At 36.4% G+C, this 19,446-nt stretch overlaps 2 protein-coding genes across 2 annotated transcripts; one reads left to right on the top strand and one right to left on the bottom strand.

Annotated features, from left to right (window-relative positions):
• Window positions 1–1,880: 1,880 nt before the first annotated feature.
• On the bottom strand, window positions 1,881–14,206 carry LOC128233926 (acetylcholine receptor subunit alpha-like). The gene is made up of 10 exons (XM_052947807.1): window positions 13,830–14,206; window positions 11,850–11,989; window positions 5,671–5,715; window positions 5,327–5,436; window positions 4,874–5,049; window positions 4,546–4,713; window positions 4,090–4,242; window positions 3,824–3,907; window positions 3,075–3,196; window positions 1,881–2,372 (listed from the first exon to the last, which is right to left on the bottom strand). The coding sequence occupies exons 1-10, from the start codon at window positions 13,876–13,878 to the stop codon at window positions 1,986–1,988; spliced, it is 1,434 nt and encodes a 477-aa protein (XP_052803767.1). The 5' UTR covers window positions 13,879–14,206; the 3' UTR covers window positions 1,881–1,985.
• A 2,389-nt stretch (window positions 14,207–16,595) lies between these two features.
• LOC128233927 (uncharacterized) lies at window positions 16,596–18,763 on the top strand. The gene is made up of 2 exons (XM_052947808.1): window positions 16,596–16,820; window positions 18,551–18,763. The coding sequence occupies exons 1-2, from the start codon at window positions 16,625–16,627 to the stop codon at window positions 18,682–18,684; spliced, it is 330 nt and encodes a 109-aa protein (XP_052803768.1). The 5' UTR covers window positions 16,596–16,624; the 3' UTR covers window positions 18,685–18,763.
• Window positions 18,764–19,446: the final 683 nt, after the last annotated feature.

Below are 19,446 nucleotides of genomic sequence, written 5' to 3' on the forward strand. Positions count from 1 at the left end.
ATTGGATTTCTGAAAATAATGTAAATGTTTGATTGTTGAAGTCAATATTTTCACAGTGAGAAAACAGAATAAGTCAATTCTAACAAAAGAAAAACGTAAGGACTAAATAAAATTCTACATTGAAATGGGATAATCTGACACTCGCGCATAGGCAGGAAAATGAAAATGCCCGGTGTGGTACCTGGCGTCGCTCTGTGCTGTTTTTCAACGAGGGAAATCAATTCTGCAGCTTATTAATGACTCTGATATCTGGTGATTTTGTCAGATTTCTGCGAAAATTTCACCGAAGCAGAACATTGAAGCAAATAGAAATATTGATATTCCATCGTCGTAAAAATGCGAAGCTATGAAATTGCTTATCAGATTAGCATGGCTGTTATACAGGGAACATTAATGATTGCTAATTGCTATCAAGCCAGTAAGTTATATGACACACATTAAATATTTATGTCTCAAATATTTGCTCTGTTCACATATGAACGTTGTGTCCATATTCGATTCAGTAAGTTCACAAACGTCTGGAAGTGGGCTTTGGCGAGTCACATCAACCTTTTTGCAGAAATGTGGAATAGTAAACCGTATGTTTATACAATTGTCAACCTCTCGATTTAAGGCCAGCCGGCTTGACTGATGAGACATCTTCTTTAACGAACACCTTCACTCTCGATTTCTTTCCTATATGCCTCGCGTCTCCAACACAGACCCTCAACTGTATCCCCGACCATAGGGACATCCGTTAATCATACCGCTAAAGTTTTCATGACGTTGTTATATGTTCTGGTCGAAAGAGGTATGTGACTTTGCTGTTAAGCTGCCATGGACTCTGGGAATTGATGACTCCTCTTTTCTCTATCGTGCCTGTAGTTCACCCTTTCACTAACCCCTCGATTTTACGACCTCTTTGAGAGTAGCCGATACTTCCATAAGATGTTACCGAAGCCTCTACTTTGAAAACATCTAGCAAAGTATCGCAATGATGCGATCAGGATGCGTATTCAGAATAAAAAGAGGTTCAACTAATTTGCAATATTTTGTAATAGTATACCTCACGTGACCTGCCCATGTTAAATTATCATCTACACATCACGGGCAATGTCATACTGGCAGTACGGGTCTCACTAGTTGGCATGATACTGTAACATAGTACGCATCTCCATAAATAGCACATGCTATTGCGTTTCGTTTCCCACAACACTGTTATAATCTCAATTAGTTCCTTCATTATGCAAAACCTATTGTTGGGTGCCACACAAACGCTACAGCAGATCTTCTGGTGGTCATCACAGAACGCCCCACCTATTTCAAGGCCAAAGATACAAGAAGTGACACCCGCATAACCACATAGAATATAGCTCAATTTTACCTGTGGCTGGTTGCCACGCATACCTAACAGCAGATATGTTTTTGATATTCACAGAACGTCTCTGCTAGGAGTGTCACAAATAGAAATGACGGCCTGTGGCGGTGCCCTAGTGTAAATCAGGTGTTACAGTTCCGTCAAAACTGGCCACAAACGTAGTCATACATATACACATAAACCAAACGATATTTTAATAGCAACATACTTGGAAACTTTAAAAAGGCACATCGCTGGGGGTTGGGGGGGGGGGCATCACGTATGTCGTGTCAGCATTTAGGCACACATGTTTATCACTAAACGCCCCGATTGAAGTCTTGTCAATACCGTGTACAGAGACACGTAATTTATATCGTACTATGGTAACGAGTGTCAGTAATGCAGTTGAATGTGCATGTGGCATATATTAATGAAACCAGATGACTTCATTTCAAATTACCATACTAGTATGTTAAAAACGCATTTTATTCAGCACCGTTTTTTAAAGCAGCACAGTCTTTATAAGATAATACATCATAGTTGGTATACATTGCTACAGCTCTTGATTTAATTTCAAATAAAGAATATTCATAATTTTATAAACTTATAACACAAAAGCAAAATTTATATCACAAATGTAACTATAAAATTATAGCACAGCAATTATTGTCAAATTAACTAATAACACAATTAGAAACAAACATAGAAATACTTTATCTATGAAGCAGGCAAACATGGTCCAGTGGGTTGCTATTAAATCCTTGCCCTGTTTTTCCTTAACCCGTTCGTTTATTTTTCTTAATTCTCGTTCTAAAGTGGAAAACACGTTATTATTAACAATTTGTTTACTATTAACATCTGTTATATCGCTCAGTTCTATCCCGTTACAGTCGATGGTATTATTAGGTATATTCGCGTTATTATGGGACATTAGAGTGACAGCTTCATCTTCAGGTGTAGACGCACAATTGGAACGTGACGGTATTCCGGAAAGCCCCTCAATATGTACTGAGCAGCAAGTTGTCATAGCAACAACCTAGAATAAAGATGAATACAGTTATGTAGCGTTATATAGATGCTAGTATGATAGGACGCTTTTCTGACGTCCTGTATATGGTCGGAACAGGTATCCGTCAAGATCACGAAGCGTGTGTTTATATATAACAAACGAGACGCCATACAGGTGGTCAAAAGGCGTTTCAGTGTAATATTCCTTTTATGATTCGATCTTTTAATGAAATCTAACCAAAATAAAACTGCATTTATATTTATGACGACATTCATGGAGTTTCCACTCCTGAGATGACGTCATTAATGTGATTGATTCATCAGAACAGTTTGTCAGAGAATTACAGTATACTAGTTTTCGTTAACGTTTGCTGTTATCAATTCATCCGGGCAATAAATACAGTAAACTTCAAATAAAAAGCGTTGTGAAAAAAGGCAACGCTGGACAAATGGCACAGGGCGCGCTAGCAAAATTAGGGATCAGAAAACATGAGTAAAATGAAGTTAATAGGCATGTAATAAAACGATTTAGCAAATGAATAAAGAAGAATTAAATCATTGAAATAAGCTTATCAATATCAATATCAAATATAAAACCGGTTGACAAAATTGTGTTACTATACCTTTCTCTATCTCGTCATTGTGTGAATACATAAAACGAGGAAAGGTGAAAATAAATTATATTACTTATATTATATTGAATAAAGCAAACATCGTTAGAAGTAGTTACCTTTGCAAACAGTGGTGGAAGCCTTTGCCCCTGTCGACCGGAAGTAGTTGTCACGTGACTGACTGCTAGGGAGACACAGAGGGCGATGGAAGCGCACAGAACGTTGGCGACCGCCAGTTTAACTGTGTGAGAAAACATGCTACAGGTTGAAAGTTGTAGGGTTATACCATCCATTGTTAGACTTCGTGAAGACAGAAATCACTAAAATATTAACAAAGGAGGATTGTTGGAACAACTAACAGCAGTGTGTGTATACCACGTGATAAATTGCGTCATAAATGCTACGTCGGAAGGCAATATTTTGATTTGAAAAAGGACTTTAAACAAGGATAACTTCACTATTTCTTCACAATTTTAAATGAAACATGGCGCAGTCTATGCCGCTTACGGAGCCCCACCTTCGGTCTTTTACCAGAATTTGATTGCGAGTTTAGTTTCTTAAAACACTTCGACAAACCTTTTCACATACGGCCGTCTGACGGAGCACTGTCAAAACATTATTTTGGAAACAGGTTTGTCGAAGTGTTTGATGAAACTAATGACCTCATCAAATTTCGGAAATAAAACAAATGTGGGGCTCTTTAAGCGGCATAGACTGCCCCTTGTTTCATTTAAAATGGTGTTGTAAATGAAAAGTTATCTTTGATTTAAGTCTTCATTTTAAGCAAAATATTGCCTTCCGACGTAGCATACATGACGTAATTTATCACGTGGTATACACACACTGTAACAGGGGCTCTCATACATACCTATGACAGGAGGGTCGACGCTGTCCGGTATGTAGGGGAACATTGAGTGAACATACATCATCTCCGCCAGAACCACCAACATACCTGGAAAAACAGGTATACTATGATATATAATAGGGAATATGATATAAGCGAAAAGGATAAAAAGTATGTTGTGAAATTATTAGATACTGCTTGGATTAAAAGTGTTGTATAAGGGCGACACTAATTGTTTGATATTTATATATCTATGTAGCGTTGCAATGATAAGATCACGAAAATATCACCAAAGAAGGGTCTCTGTGTGTTTCCTGCCGGGATGGTAAACTGGAGTGCGGCCAATAACGACAATATGAGCAGCGGAACCACAATAGCCAGCCATAGGAACGGCGCGTGTCTACGTAACGTCATCGCCATCGTAAGCTGGACGTACTGCTCATCTGTGAGCGAGATTTATATGCTTACTTTAGACTGCACGGACCAGAAATAGAAGCTAAACCTATAGTACAAGGTAGGTGGAACAAGGCTTTACATGTTTACTTTGGACTGCGCGTGAATGGACTAGAAATGGTAGCTTAACCTATTGTACACAGTAGGTGGATACAAGCAGACCAAACTGTTCGCGAATCTACAATATGATAATTTATGCTGATAAAGATGCAATTATTAAAATGTTATTATTATCATGATACACACATTTGATTTATTGTGCGATAACTCAATTATATATAGTAGAGATATACCTGGACAGCATCTATAAGAGACAAGTTTGATAATGGCCGACGCGGCACGGCCCAACAGCTCCCATGACCGTCCGTCACGTGATGGGATGACGTCATCAGTATCCGACGATACTGGCACCTGCTCGATCACTGTCTCGCCGTTCCAAGATTCCAGTATCAGAGTTTTGGCTGTTGCGGTAAAAGGGAATTTTGCTTTCAAATGCCAAGACATATTGCATGTTTTACGTTGTTCGTGGTTCTTACTTATTATATATTATAGTATAATATATTACAGTATGGCTCTCCAGATGATGTTACAGATGGGCATCTACATTTTTCTACAGCATACCTGAGTACATCCATGAACCAATTATGACGTCACACACGTGGACGTCACGTGGAAAGTCCGTCAACGTCATTCTACAGTACGTATGCACGTGCATGACGGAGACCATGAGAACTTGACCGACGTGGGAGACCTCGACAAGGTGATTCGTGCTTGGCTCGGAGATGAGACCATCCACTCTGGAAACATATAATATTTCGATTACTTATTCATTCATAGCATTATTCGGTCACGCATTTATCGGAAATGTGCCATATCTATTAATACGCGTCCTGTGTTACAAGTACTTATCGTTAGATGAAATAACACTGAGGCTTGACGAATTCTAAAATAAGATTTTACGGTTTCCAAATAGTTCAAATTGCGCTTTGCACAAATACATATGATATCAACATCGAGATGATAAATTGACGTCACGAGAGACATCACCTCGTTATAACGTTCATAGGTACTTACGTGTTATGAACACCGACGTCAGGCAGCCAAATTGTGTCCGCGGGTAGAAATAGTTTCTGGACACCGTCATACTGGGCAGGGTTCCACGTCAGACGCTGGTCAGACCAATTCTGCAAAGCAACACGATTTAAAACTGATAGTATATATTTCGTGTGACATACAAACAAAGGACATGTCATTTATTGATTATTTAATCATTGCAATGTACACATCGAACGGGGAATTAGTATCGCATTAAACGTTACGTAAGTCGAGGTCATCTCCCAGACACACATGTAGTGTGCCGCAGTGACCGTTTTGGGGTGAAAACGAATACTCACACCCTCTTTACCTTCAAGACTTACCATGGAGAGACTAATCGTCGCAGACAAGGCTTCCCGGCTTTCGTCCTGTAAAATAATTATGCAAATTAATATAATATTATAGAAATTAATAGCACAACACTAAGAGAAAATTAGCTCCTTGATATAACCTGCTAGAAATTACTCTCATAATAACACAACATGGGATTTTATATCAATAAAAAACCTTGAGAATTTCTCGAAGACAGCTGAACGGCTGAATTGTGTTGATATTCACACATCCATATAAATGTCTTATCAATATGACTACATAGTTTATTCTGCGATTCTGCGTTTAATAGAGGCAGCGCCACGGAAACGAACGGCTATTTATGCGTGGGAGATGTAGCGAAATTGTTGTCACGTGATTGGCCCTTCCGACTGTCAAGTCGGAAAATGCGACTTGGAAATGCTATAAAAATTTGTAATCATGACAGAATACTGGCGACATATGAATATCTGAGAGTTTCCGAAACATGCTTCAGTCGTAAAAGTGCTAAAATTGCCAATTGCCAGTTGCATATATTGCCAGAAAAAAAATGAGCCACACGCTATTTATGAAAGTTATCACACTGAATAGTTTTCCATCATCAGATATATTCAGTTCTCTAACGCTAATAGCATTATTATGTGTGATCTAGGTTTTAAAAAAGAGCTGTAAGTCTGAAACCTTAATGGCTTGTTTAGTGCGAGTACACGCGTGGCTTTTGTTTTTATAAGAGAGGCGCAATGTTCGATACTATCGAAGCAATTATTAATTATTCATGTTTAGAAAAATACAATTTTATTAGAAATGTTAAAAAAATAATCAGATACTCCACATATTTTGGAATGATTGAAAGAAGTAACTACATCAGCAACCAAATGGCCGATACCGTATCCATTTTTGCTCCGGTATGTTATTTGTTCTCTTCGGTACGTAGGTTGCATTTAAGAAAAAGGTACGCACTTTTTGCGTTCGGTCTACAAAGAGTTGCAACATGAATACAGCTCACGAGGTTTTCTTCGATTTGGCGCTTGTTAATGTCGCAGATAATAATCGATAATTTTTATTTATTTCTTTTTTGGCTTCATTTGCCGTACAGTAAAAATGCTGTACGATTACCAAGCATCAAGATGGGAGAGAAATGTTTATGTACCGAAGACAAAAGTTAATTCCGCGGAATAAATATGAACGCTTTCAGCCACAATTTTAGCTACATGAAACATAACGAAGCCAACATATATGATCAGATCTGAAAGTGAATTGTTGTCTAACGAATAATTCATGGCGCATGGAACTTTATTACCGCAGGATGTAAGGGCTGGAGGCCGGAAACAGCGGCTGAGTGCAAGGTCTCGTAATACGAGAATGACAGGAAATGCAAGAGTCCATGTGTTACATTTATCGTTTAATATTGTTATGGCGTTCATAAATAAAAAATAGAATATGGCTTATTTCTCCGTTACAAATATGGAATAATTATTTATAGAATAAGGTTAGGCAGGCCATGACTGTAGGTTAAATAAATGGTATGCTATTATCGCCATCAAGTGCGATGATAATCATTTTTGCGGGAACGAATTTCAATAGTAAATTGTTTCAAATATAGTAACACGTGTATTATGAGGAGGGTAAAACTTATGGTCATCATCATCATCATCATCATCATCATCATCATCATCATCATCATCTACCCGTATGAAACAGTAATATAACTCTAGCCAACTGACCTCATTACCCAAACTTTGTCTTTGCTCAATTGTAGTAAAATAATGGCATTATATATCTAGGGAACCTGTATTAGTTCCTATTCAACAGTCAAAACAAAGTGTATAGAAATATCTAATTCCGTGTAAAAAGGATTTCTTTTCTGTTTAAGAGTCTAAGTGTTACCCGTGTTTTGCAAACCCATATCATCTGTATTTCCAAGTGTTCAAGTTAACCACCACAATTTCATAAGCCATTAATCTTGTTTAATATTATGTATATGCGTTTCAGTGAAGGAGTCAAAATTGAATGATGTCTGTACATGTATACACTAATGGCATTGTCTTACAAACACAACACACAAGAAGGGTTTATTTCAAAGAACCACTTTAAAAGCCTTTCAGATATAGTATGTATTCTTCTTAAGTAAGAAACATTTGTAATACGTACATTCAACGTGGAAATGATTTAAGAATTGTTTTCTTGAGGTCAATTTTCCATTTTAATTTTTCTTAAACGTTAAGACATTTTCATTAATCTGATATTTTAAAATGGTACACTCTCTACTTCGAACAAAACATTTTCATTTCTAAGAACTTACTGTACAAAAGAACATTAAAATTTCGATGCAATGGCAATGGAAGTCAATTGTTACGTTAATATGCTGTATTGCAAAATGAACTCTCATAATATGAATATAATATCATGTTGCCCAGATGAAAACAGCTGCGTCGTAGCAAATATAAAGTTACTAACGGTTTCAGATAGAACGACAGTTCTCGGTAGAAGAAGCAATTTAATATTAACTTCTGTATCGTGGAAATCATCCTTTATGGCGCTATGCATGGCAGTAACAATAATTTACAAACTTGACAATTGTCTTTATTAAAACTTGGCCTGTCTTTCATTAATTGTTAAGAAATCTAAGAGTTTCAAATCGTTGTTTTATAATGCCATCCCCAATTAAGACCACTTCTTACACAACGACCTTCCACTTTACCTAATAACCCTACTAATTTTAAGAGAGCTATAATGAACTCCTTTGCAGGAATTAAGGTTTTTATCATTTTTTTACAGTTATTAGCACCGCTCAAATGAAACTGCGGTTTTTACGAACCAGTCTACGTTTCATCCTTTGTTTTCCAACTCAGCGTTCAGTGTGTGTATATCACGTGATAAATTACGTCATAATTATATGCTATGTCGGAAGGCAACATTTTACTGAAAATGAAAACTAAAAACAACGGTAACTTTTCTTTTTCTACACCATTTTATATTAAACAAAGGACAGTCTTGTCCGATTAAAGAGTCCCGTCTTCGTTTAATTACCGGAGTTTGATTAGGTGATTAGTTTTTTCAATCACTTCGACAAACTTGTTTCCAAATAATGTTTCAACAGTGCTCTATCGGGCAGCGGTTTTTCGAAAGGGTTTGTGGAAGTGTTTTAAGAAACTAAACTCTCAATCAAACTCTGGTAAAATATAGACGGCGGAGCTCGGTAAGCGGTGTAGACTGCGCTATGTTACATTTAAAATAGTGAAGAAATTATAAAGTTATCTTTGTTTAAAGTCTTCATTCGAATCAAAATGTTGCCTTCCGACGTAGCATTTATGACGTAATTTATCACGTGGTATACACACACACTGGCCTTTAAAGGTTACTTTTCAATGCTTTAAAATGTTGTGAAAATCAAACTTTACAATAACTACAGACATCCTTCTTGTTAATGTTATACGCTGCAAATCTATTTTGCAATGTACTAAAGCATGTGAAACTTTTTGTTTGATTGAGCTTTCGCGAGAAACACACACCTCAAACTAGCTCCTGTCCCTTTAAGGCAAACTGCAAATTCTACCGTACGGTAAAGTTATTGCCATTGGTAAAACTAGTTCCTGTCCCTTTAAGACCAACTGCATATTGCACTTGTACGGTAAAGTTATTGACATTGGTCAAACAAGTTCCTCTCCCTTTAAGGCCAACTGCAACTTGTACTCGTACTGTTAAGATTTAAACATTGGTCAAACTAGATCCTGTCTCTTTAAGACCAATTGCAACTTGTACTCGTACTGTTAAGATATTGTCATTGGTCAAACTAGATCCTGTCCCTTTAAGGCCAACTGCAACTTATACTCGTACTGTTAAGATATTACCATTGGTCAAACTAGATCCCGTCTCTTTAAGGCCAACTGCATATTGCACTTGTACGGTAAAGTTATTGACATTGGTCAAACAAGTTCCTCTCCCTTTAAGGCCAACTGCAACTTGTACTCGTACTGTTAAGATATTACCATTGGTCAAACTAGATCCCGTCTCTTTAAGACCAACTGCATATTGCACTTGTACGGTAAAGTTATTGACATTGGTCAAACGAGTTCCTCTCCCTTTAAGGCCAACTGCAACTTGTACTCGTACTGTTAAGATTTAAATATTGGTCAAACTAGATCCTGTCCCTTTAAGGCCAACTGCAACTTGTACTCGTACTGTTAAGATATTGTCATTGGTCAAACTAGATCCTGTCCCTTTAAGGCCAACTGCAACTTATACTCGTACTGTTAAGATATTACCATTGGTCAAACCAGATCCCGTCTCTTTAAGGCCAACTGCAACTTATACTCGTACTGTTAAGATATTGCCATTGGTCAAACTAGATCCTGTCTCTTTAAGACCAACTGCAACTTGTACTCGTACTGTTAAGATATTGCCATTGGTCAAACTAGATCCTGTCTCTTTAAGACCAACTGCAACTTGTACTCGTACTGTTAAGATATTGCCATTGGTCAAACTAGATCATGTCCCTTTAAGGCCAACTGCAACTTGTACTCGTACTGTTAAGATATAAACATTGTTCAAACTAGATCCTGTCCCTTTAAGACCAACTGCAACTTGTACTCGTACTGTTAAGATATTGCCATTGGTCAAACTAGATCCTGTCCCTTTAAGGCCAACTGCAACTTGTACTCGTACTGTTAAGATATTGCCATTGGTCAAACTAGATCCTGTCTCTTTAAGACCAACTGCAACTTGTACTCGTACTGTTAAGATATTGCCATTGTTCAAACTAGATCCTGTCTCTTTAAGGCCAACTGCAACTTGTACTCGTACTGTTAAGATATGGCCATTGGTCAAACTAGATCATGTCCCTTTAAGGCCAACTGCAACTTGTACTCGTACTGTTAAGATATAAACATTGTTCAAACTAGATCCTGTCCCTTTAAGACCAACTGCAACTTGTACTCGTACTGTTAAGATATTGCCATTGGTCAAACTAGATCCTGTCCCTTTAAGGCCAACTGCAACTTGTACTCGTACTGTTAAGATATAAACATTGTTCAAACTAGATCCTGTCCCTTTAAGGCCAACTGCAACTTGTACAGTACTGTGAAGATATTGACAGTGGGCTACCCGAAAATATTGCTAGACGTGCAAGTACACGTAGTGTTCGAAACAGTCTCTTCTATTTCTTCATTTTGTAGATATGCAAGTTTCCAATCAAAATAATACTCACTATACATATATGATTGAAAAATACACGGTAGATTCAACTTTACGGAATAAGAAAAACAGTTTTTTTTAATAAGCCCGCCATAAAGGTTAATGTAATAACATGAATCAGTGGATGAGTTTATCAATGCTGATGATGTGCTATTTAAAAAAAGAAGAAGACATCTTGACCCTAGCACAGGATACGTATCCCCTAAGTAAGTGATTCAGAGGGGTTAATATTTCACGTTGGAGAATTAAGCAGATATAGGAACAGATGCGTTAACATTAAAGAAGAAAATGTGTATTTAAAAATATGTTCTTAACTTACCTTAAACAAAATGCGCATTATTGAAACCTTAAAATCGGAATCGTTTTCGTTGCTGTGAATTTTGTCATTAGGTCACGAAAGTCGAAAAGGTTGTATTTGAATTTATTTATTTTTAATTGGATATATTTAAAAAGGTACTTATTTCGTCATAAAAAATGAGCGCACATGCTCCATTACATTCGTGCATACTCAGGCTCGAGTTTCCATCGTGATGTTCGTCAGTGCCAATAAAGGGAGGTTGTTTTTGCCCCGCATCGGCGATCTGGGTAATATGATCTCGTGAGTCTGAGGTCATGTTACACCATAAACATGTGATAATGAATATACGTGGTAGGCTCAGCAGCCTTAATCTATAAGGATGTTTATAATTTAAGCAGGTAGAATGAGAGTTATTTATGAAAGAAAATAAATACTTCCCATAGCCACATGATAGCTTTGGAACGTGTGGTAAACTGCTTATAGTGCAGGAGAAAACCCATGGTTGAAGAGTAGGCGAAAACATGACCAACAGTAATGTTGAGAAAAAACGCTTGGTTTTAATCATGGACACATTACTCATCATCAATATCACTATAGAAACAAGCACCACCCCTGACCGGTACTGCAACCAATGAACTTATAGGGGTAACGCGATATACCACACGACGCTTGAAATAAAGATATGATAAACAAAACATATACCAGTCCGTTGATTCGGACGATGGACGGGTACACACGGACAGACACGTGGGAGGCGGCGGTTCGCGTGGGTGGCACGTGACGCTCATAACCAGTCCGTAGCTCCTGAAGCAGCCGGCTGGATCCCAGGTACTGGGCGCCACCTGGAGGAATATTTTATATATTATTTCCACCGAAACTACTGTATCAAAACCCACGTTTATTACCTTTAATAAATTATAAGTTTTTAACCATATGATGAATACTTGGTAAATTAAACATTGTAATTAAACGTATAATTGTAATTAAAACAAATCAATATTTCATAGATATATAAATTCCTATAGGTAGTGACGGAAGTTCTTTGGTACGGCAATAGAATGATGCATAGAGTAAATCGTAATAAAAACACAATATAAAAACGACACTGCCTTAATCAATATGTAATGTTATATTGCATAATCAAATTTACATGAGGCTGAAATATTACCAAATCAACGTTTTAAGAAGGACATTGCTCTAAGATCGAATAGGGTAAAGTTGGTAAGTAAATTTTAAAACTAATACAATGTATGAATAAATTGAATCTCTGTCTACTATGATACATGTTATTAGCACATGTTTACAACTACATGTATATATAACCTTTGTCAAGTTTTTGATGTGTTTTATTAAGATATAATCTTAACTGGAGGTAATGTCTTTTCAACAATAAAAAGACATTCAAATACCTTTATTTATTTCCTTTTTTCAATTGAACTTGGAAGGTCATCTTTATTAATGTCCAATTTGTTTTATACGAGCAACCGTCTCAATGAAAAGTATCAATAAAATTCATACTTGTTTGTCATAAAGATAAAATATAGTCATTGTGGAAATATTCAAAATATACCATTATTGTTCTTTGGCATTAAATTGAGGCTCTTCGAGTACTGCTTGTAAATTATTGGATAGGAAGTTTAATAGTAATTTACTTTTAACAAAGATCAAACTGAATGCAAAAGATAATTGGATAGGTTATTCTATAGCGTATTTACTTAAACACTCATATCGCAGAAAGTCGCCGGTAAGTTTCAAATACAAATATTTGACAGCCGGATTTGCAGTGTAATTTATTGTATATATGAAGTGATAATCTTTTGAATACTCGTGTTCATGAAAACTTGTGTAACAATATCCTACAAAGCCAATCTTTGTAGCCACATACATGATATGAGATTGTATATACTTGAACACTTAATGTGACACTCTTATTCAAAATCAATACATAAATATGTTTAACAAACATAAATTTTGACTGAAAAACTTTAAACAACTTACTAAATAATGCATTTATGGAAAATAGTAACTACTGATAACAAGAATGTAACTGTGAATTTAATAGCAGAAAGCGCAAACATATCAAATGATTGGTGAGTGCTAAAAGATTTACTGTGGTCTACTATAGTCTTATAAGGTAGAGATGCTGTGTTTTATTCTCATTTCTTTCAGATTAAACTCGATCCTAAGCATTAAGCATTCTCTACCATATTGTTTTATACGTTAAGCATCGATAACAACAACGATGACGACGACGGCTACGACGATGACGGAAATGATGATAACGTCTACAATGATTGATAACAGTGACGAAACTAATAAAACGTATCTCTGACTCTCATAAAAGGTACAAAACATGTACAGTATCAAACTTGAAATGGATTCAGTGATTTTCGTTATTCTATGAAACGGGAAGTAAAATGAGTCATTAAAAGCCTGTTGGGATAATTAAATCATTAGTACTAAGGCAAGTCCTTGAACACGGCTACGAAAAGAAGGATTTGTGATAAGTGATGATTGAGGTCAGACTTAAGTAAAATATAAAAATATGACATTTATCCATTATACATTTGTCATACATGAATGGTTTTACACAACTTCGAATGAATAATAAATGTAAATTTTGAATAATGAATAATGATAGTATTATTATAATGTATCAACATTTGAGGAAGTTACACTTACCCGTACAAACATGTATAAACAAAATATAAACTTGGAATGAAATCCACATTTTCTCCTCTTTTCGTGTCCACAAATATCCTCGTAAAACTTAATTGCCCCAATAGTCAAACTTTACAGTCCGTCATTGAATTAGAACTTTAAAATGCAGCGAGTGTATAATTGAAAATCATATACGTAGGTCGTTTATGGTTTACATTTAATTTCAAGCTCACGATTTTCACACAAAGTAGGTAATGGAAGTTGCTTAGCCAACCCAAGATAATTTCTATATACCCTCGGAACGTTTAACGCGACACTTCGGATTTAATGTAACTCTCTCGTGCTGAACTAACTTAAGATTACTTGCGAACAATCAAAGGATGTGCGCATTGGATTTCTGAAAATGATTTACATGTTTGTTCATAAAAGCCAATATTTTCACTGTGAGAACACAGAATCAGCCAATACGAACAAAGTAAAATGGTAATAACTAAATGAAATTCTATATTGAAATAAGATAAAACGACACTGGCTTCTTATAACCAGACACGACATGGGATCTGTGACAAGAGGAGACTTTCCGGCATAAACCGCCCGGTCTATACCTGACGTCGCTCCATGCTGCTTTTTCCAACTAGGAGAATCAATTCTGCAACTATATAATGGCGCTGATATTTAGCGATTTTGTCAATTGTATCGCGGCAGCAAAAACAGTTTTCTGCGACAAAATCATCGAAGCAGAACATTGCCAAGCAAATAGAAATATTGATATTCCATCGTCGTAAAACGCAGTTCAATTTATCAGGAGAAAATGTGAGGCTGTAGAATTGATCGTCAGATTTGCATGACTGTTTAACATGGCACACTAATTAATTTGATTATTCATAGATTGATAATTCCTATCAAAACGGCCAGTGAATTATATGATACAGATTATTTGAACTATGACTGAAACATTGATATGTACACCGATATTTGTCTTCTTTATACGTCTTAGCGTGTCGAATTTTAACACACTGAGCATACCAAGTAATTGTTAAAAATGATTATATTATCACTTGGAATATTGTTGAAAAGCGGGTTTAAAACACTATCCTTCCAAAACGACGCGGCGAAGAGGTATGCTCACACCACATTTTGAACTGTATATCATATCTGGCCAATAGACTGAACGAAATCACTGAGGCGTATCAAAGGATAAGGACAATAATTGTATTAAATACTGCCCTAGTTTGATTAAATGATGAGTTTGTGGTATATAAGTTCTTGTATAGTGAAAACGATGATGATGATGATGATGATGATGATGATGATGATGATGATGGTGATGATGATGATGATGATGATGATGATGATGATGATGATGATGGTGGTGGTGGTGGTGATGCTGATGAAGATTTTCTTTTACGCTTCGGTTTGAAAAAAAAACAAACTTTTCATCTAGTGTCGCGATCGTGAATTATTATATAACACCTTTTCTAGCGAATTTCATCACCAACCGAATGATTTTGGGTAACAAGGTCAACTAATTTATTTAAAAAAACAATAACAATTAAACAAAATGACACTTGGCGCATTTTCATCCCGATACTTTTCACACTTTCACCACGACGCATTTTCACCACGATACTTTTCGCATTTTCACCACGACTCTGCGCATTTTCACCGCAATTTTACCACGACACGTCACTTGAATTTTCACACGATGTTTACCTCTGAATGCTGAGTGCAATGCAAGGGAGAAACTCGTACCAAAATATGTAACGTAATAAGGTATTATGGGGTTGGGAATCTAACCTGTGCCCTTTCGCTAACCATGGACTGACAAAGAACGTGTTAAACAATAACTTGATGAACACAGAAAAGCAATACAATATAAAAAATTATGTAATATTCTTTGAGTAAATACGAGTAAACAGCACGGCCAGAATTGATTAAGGCTAAGATTTTTAGAGTTTTAATTTGTGCAGAAAAAGTATACCTAAACATATTTGTTTCAAACTCGCACACACTCCTGAAGAATGAACTGCTATCACGTATATTTCTTTTATTGCAAATTTATGATTTAAGTGTTTTCTCATATTTTCTCATCTCTATTCTCATCTCATAGTCTAAACGTTTTTTTTGTTTTTTAGATAATACTTTTAACCCGGTATGACTAAACACCGACAAGCTCAGAAACGCGGGATAATCACAAAAAAGCAAGTAAACCAAGGAAGCAAATTATTTTTACGAAAAGCACGACAACTTGCACGTAAAGCATAAAAAAACAAAGAATGCACTGTGTTTTCCATGATTTCAGTGTTTTCTTTTCGAATTTCACCTAAACATCGAAAAACAAGGTTAAAACTAAGAAAACACGAATTTACAAAAAACAGTATAATTATATAATGAAACTAAAAACACGCGATTTGCTTTCAATGTTTTTTCCGTGCTTTGTGCGTAGCTTTCCGTGCAAGGCAAACAGCTAAAAAACGATCGATATGGCTTTTTCGTTTTGTCCGTGCGAATTTCCGTACGTAGTTTGTTTCTGTTTTATCTTTATTTTCATGTTGTTCGTCTTGTTATTCGTGCTTTACCGTGCTTTTCGTTGGTTTGTCTAACCCCTTAATCAAATATCATACGCTCTAATTAAAACTGCCCTACATTTAATGATAACGTGTGTTTATTGACAAGCGGCTTCCTCAGTGCCCTTAAATGGAACCCTTATCGGACAAAACGTGTTACTCGTTACTGACAATAGCTCTTTGTGTTCATATTTTGATATAAACAGAATCTATCAAGCAAGCTAAATCATATTATTTTATATTACAAATATGCGGATTTATTCCTATACATTCAACATTCTTATTCTTTCATTGTTATGGACAGTTGCCATAGTGGCGGGCCTTATTTGCCAGTTCCCGCACTGTGACACGGTCGTCTGTGAGCCGGTAGCCAACTGCACGGGGGAGGTAAAGGATTCTGGTGGCGGATACTGCGGCTGTTGCCGTGCGTGCTTCATTTACCTCGGTACGTGACATTTTGCAAGAGGGGAATTATAAAGCTTCAATATTTGTTTTGTTGTCTCTAAAACGTGCGCAAAATTCAGAATCATGCACTTGTTTGAGAGTATGCGGTAGTGTGCATGGTCGACATTGACCGTCGATATGTCCAATGCAAGACTATTTGTTCAAATTATTTTATCGGCATCAAAGGCCTTTATAGACTGAGTGCTGTATGTTTCAACGACGGTTTGCACAGTGCCTTAATGTTTGTTGAATACAATGCATTGTCGCTTTTACGTAAGTCCTAAACTTGGTTTTCGGGGATCGAATTGAGACCCCCTGTTTGCAAGTCATATGCTCTACCAACTGAGCTAATCGGCCTGCATAAACAAACTCTCTGACCAGTGCGATTAAATACTGTGAACATTGTATCCGGACATTCTTTTTAGATCGGTTTCAGGTCCGACAGCAATTACCCAGCATTACACCCAACGTTTGGTTTCTTTCATGTAGCAACTAAGGTAACATTGACACTCGTTTTCCCCCAACAACGAGTGATATTACGACTGATCTGCTATATAATGAAGCCTTCAAATTCGCCCTATTCTTCGTCAATATCGTTGTTATTTATTACATTGTCCGTCAGGATCATTGGAAAAGTGATCCTTGTTCAAATACTACGGAATGAGTAGTTGCTAGGGATTATGTAATCATTCCAAGACTGCTATTTTTCATAATTTTTGTATCATTTTGTGCTTCAAAAAATATAATTATCATAATTAGCGGTTGTTCTCCTTGCAAATAATCTTACACGTAATTCTACGTAACAACCCTGCTTCATATAGATCAGGTACTGTTTGTATTTTGTTTTAACATTTAGCCAAGACAGCTCGACGAATATGCGATTTTGTCCACTTGTGACGTAAAAAGGCATTTAGATATGGAGTAAGTTTATCAGTTTCTATGATTTGTCATATTTTTATGCCCTCATGGTTAAGACTGGCTTTTAAATGCTATATATATGTTATAGGTATGTGTTTGGACAAAGGCTAGCTTGAATATCTAAGTCTAGTTGAAACCTCCATTTAATTTTTTATTAACTGATTTGACGACTACAGTTGTGTTCTGTCATAGTTGTCTTCGTTACGCGTTGCGTCTCTGCTAGACCTTAATCTTGTACCTCAAAACAGGCTTTATCGTTTACTGTCTGGCTTCTGGAATTGTCTCTGTAGTCTTCCTCTGACTCTTTATTCAAATGTATATGCATAAGGTAGACCTGTCAGGCTAATACAGGACTTTACAGACCGAGTTATACTGATAATAACTACTAGTATAATATAGCAGAACTAGTACACGACACTTTGATCATCTAAAAGGAAATGTAAATGAACATTGTATGGCTTTATAGGCTTTCACTATCTTCTATGACAATATACCAAAGTGAACAACAAACAGTGACCGGATATTTTAATCAGTTGCATGTTTTGTTACCAGAATGGCTCAATCAACTCCCTTCCCTAGATTTGCAAGTCTTAATATGCCGCTACGGCTCATCGTACCATTTAAGGCAATATACAGGATGTTTTATATGTGTATATCTGACCAGTCTTTTAAATATAATTATCAGTTTCTTTATAAATCGATGGTAAAATAACATATGGAATACACAATACCCCCGAATGCTAGATCAAAGATGAGGGCATAAACCATGCAAATAGGATCGTATTAATGTATTTGACCAATTGCCTCTTTCAGAAACCAACATGACCTGTGAGGTGCAAGACCTCGTTGAAGCTTTGGTGCATCCGACGACAGTTGTCTGCAAACCCGGACTGGAATGTGAGCGTAATAGCTCCACCTGTCAGCCGAACCCTTATCCCTTTGGCTAACGCAGAAATTGTACCAATGGTTAGCTGCAACATGGTGAATTCTCTGTTTAATTCCATGAAAATAAAATCTCCCGCTTATTGTCATTGTAATATGGAGGGGTGTTGTGCTTTTCCCAAGACCATGTTGCACTTGGTGACAATAAATTCGATTAGCCTTCAGAGCGTGTGCTCGGTGTTTGATAAGGGACAACATATCGTTTAAAAGCCTGTCATTGAAAGGTTTGATCTCTGCATGATGTTTTGAGGAAATTAGCTACTAGGTATATCCCACGCATCATCGATAAAAACATGGTCCGATATTGTAAACAGATGTACTCAGTTATTTCACGATTAGAATTAAACCCTTTTCAAGTACATGGAGAAACTGAATGCTATGGTATGGTATATCATTTAGATTGGTAAACATCAACTTCAGTTATATGAAAAAATGGGGTTTAGTGCATAATATGAATGAAACATTTAAGTAAGGCAGTTAGGCTATCTGAAGTGTATTCATTCATCTGCATGCAGATATGCAGATAGAGTTGTGATCCCTAATCATAGAATTTGTAAAACAATGCAAAACTAACTAAATGAAACGTACAAATGAAGTTTTTCAGCAGAATTGGATTTTAGCTAATATCATTGCTATATCTTGCGTTATCTGCAATTGGTTTAAATCTTCTGGTAAAGTGTTGTCCTAATTTTGGTTGCTTAGATAACTCTCTAAATCCAAGGTCCCGCCTCCTCAATACCCGGATGATAAACCAAAATGTCATCTGA

Source organism: Mya arenaria, chromosome 5, assembly GCF_026914265.1.
Source record: "Mya arenaria isolate MELC-2E11 chromosome 5, ASM2691426v1".
NCBI lineage: Eukaryota > Metazoa > Mollusca > Bivalvia > Myida > Myidae > Mya > Mya arenaria.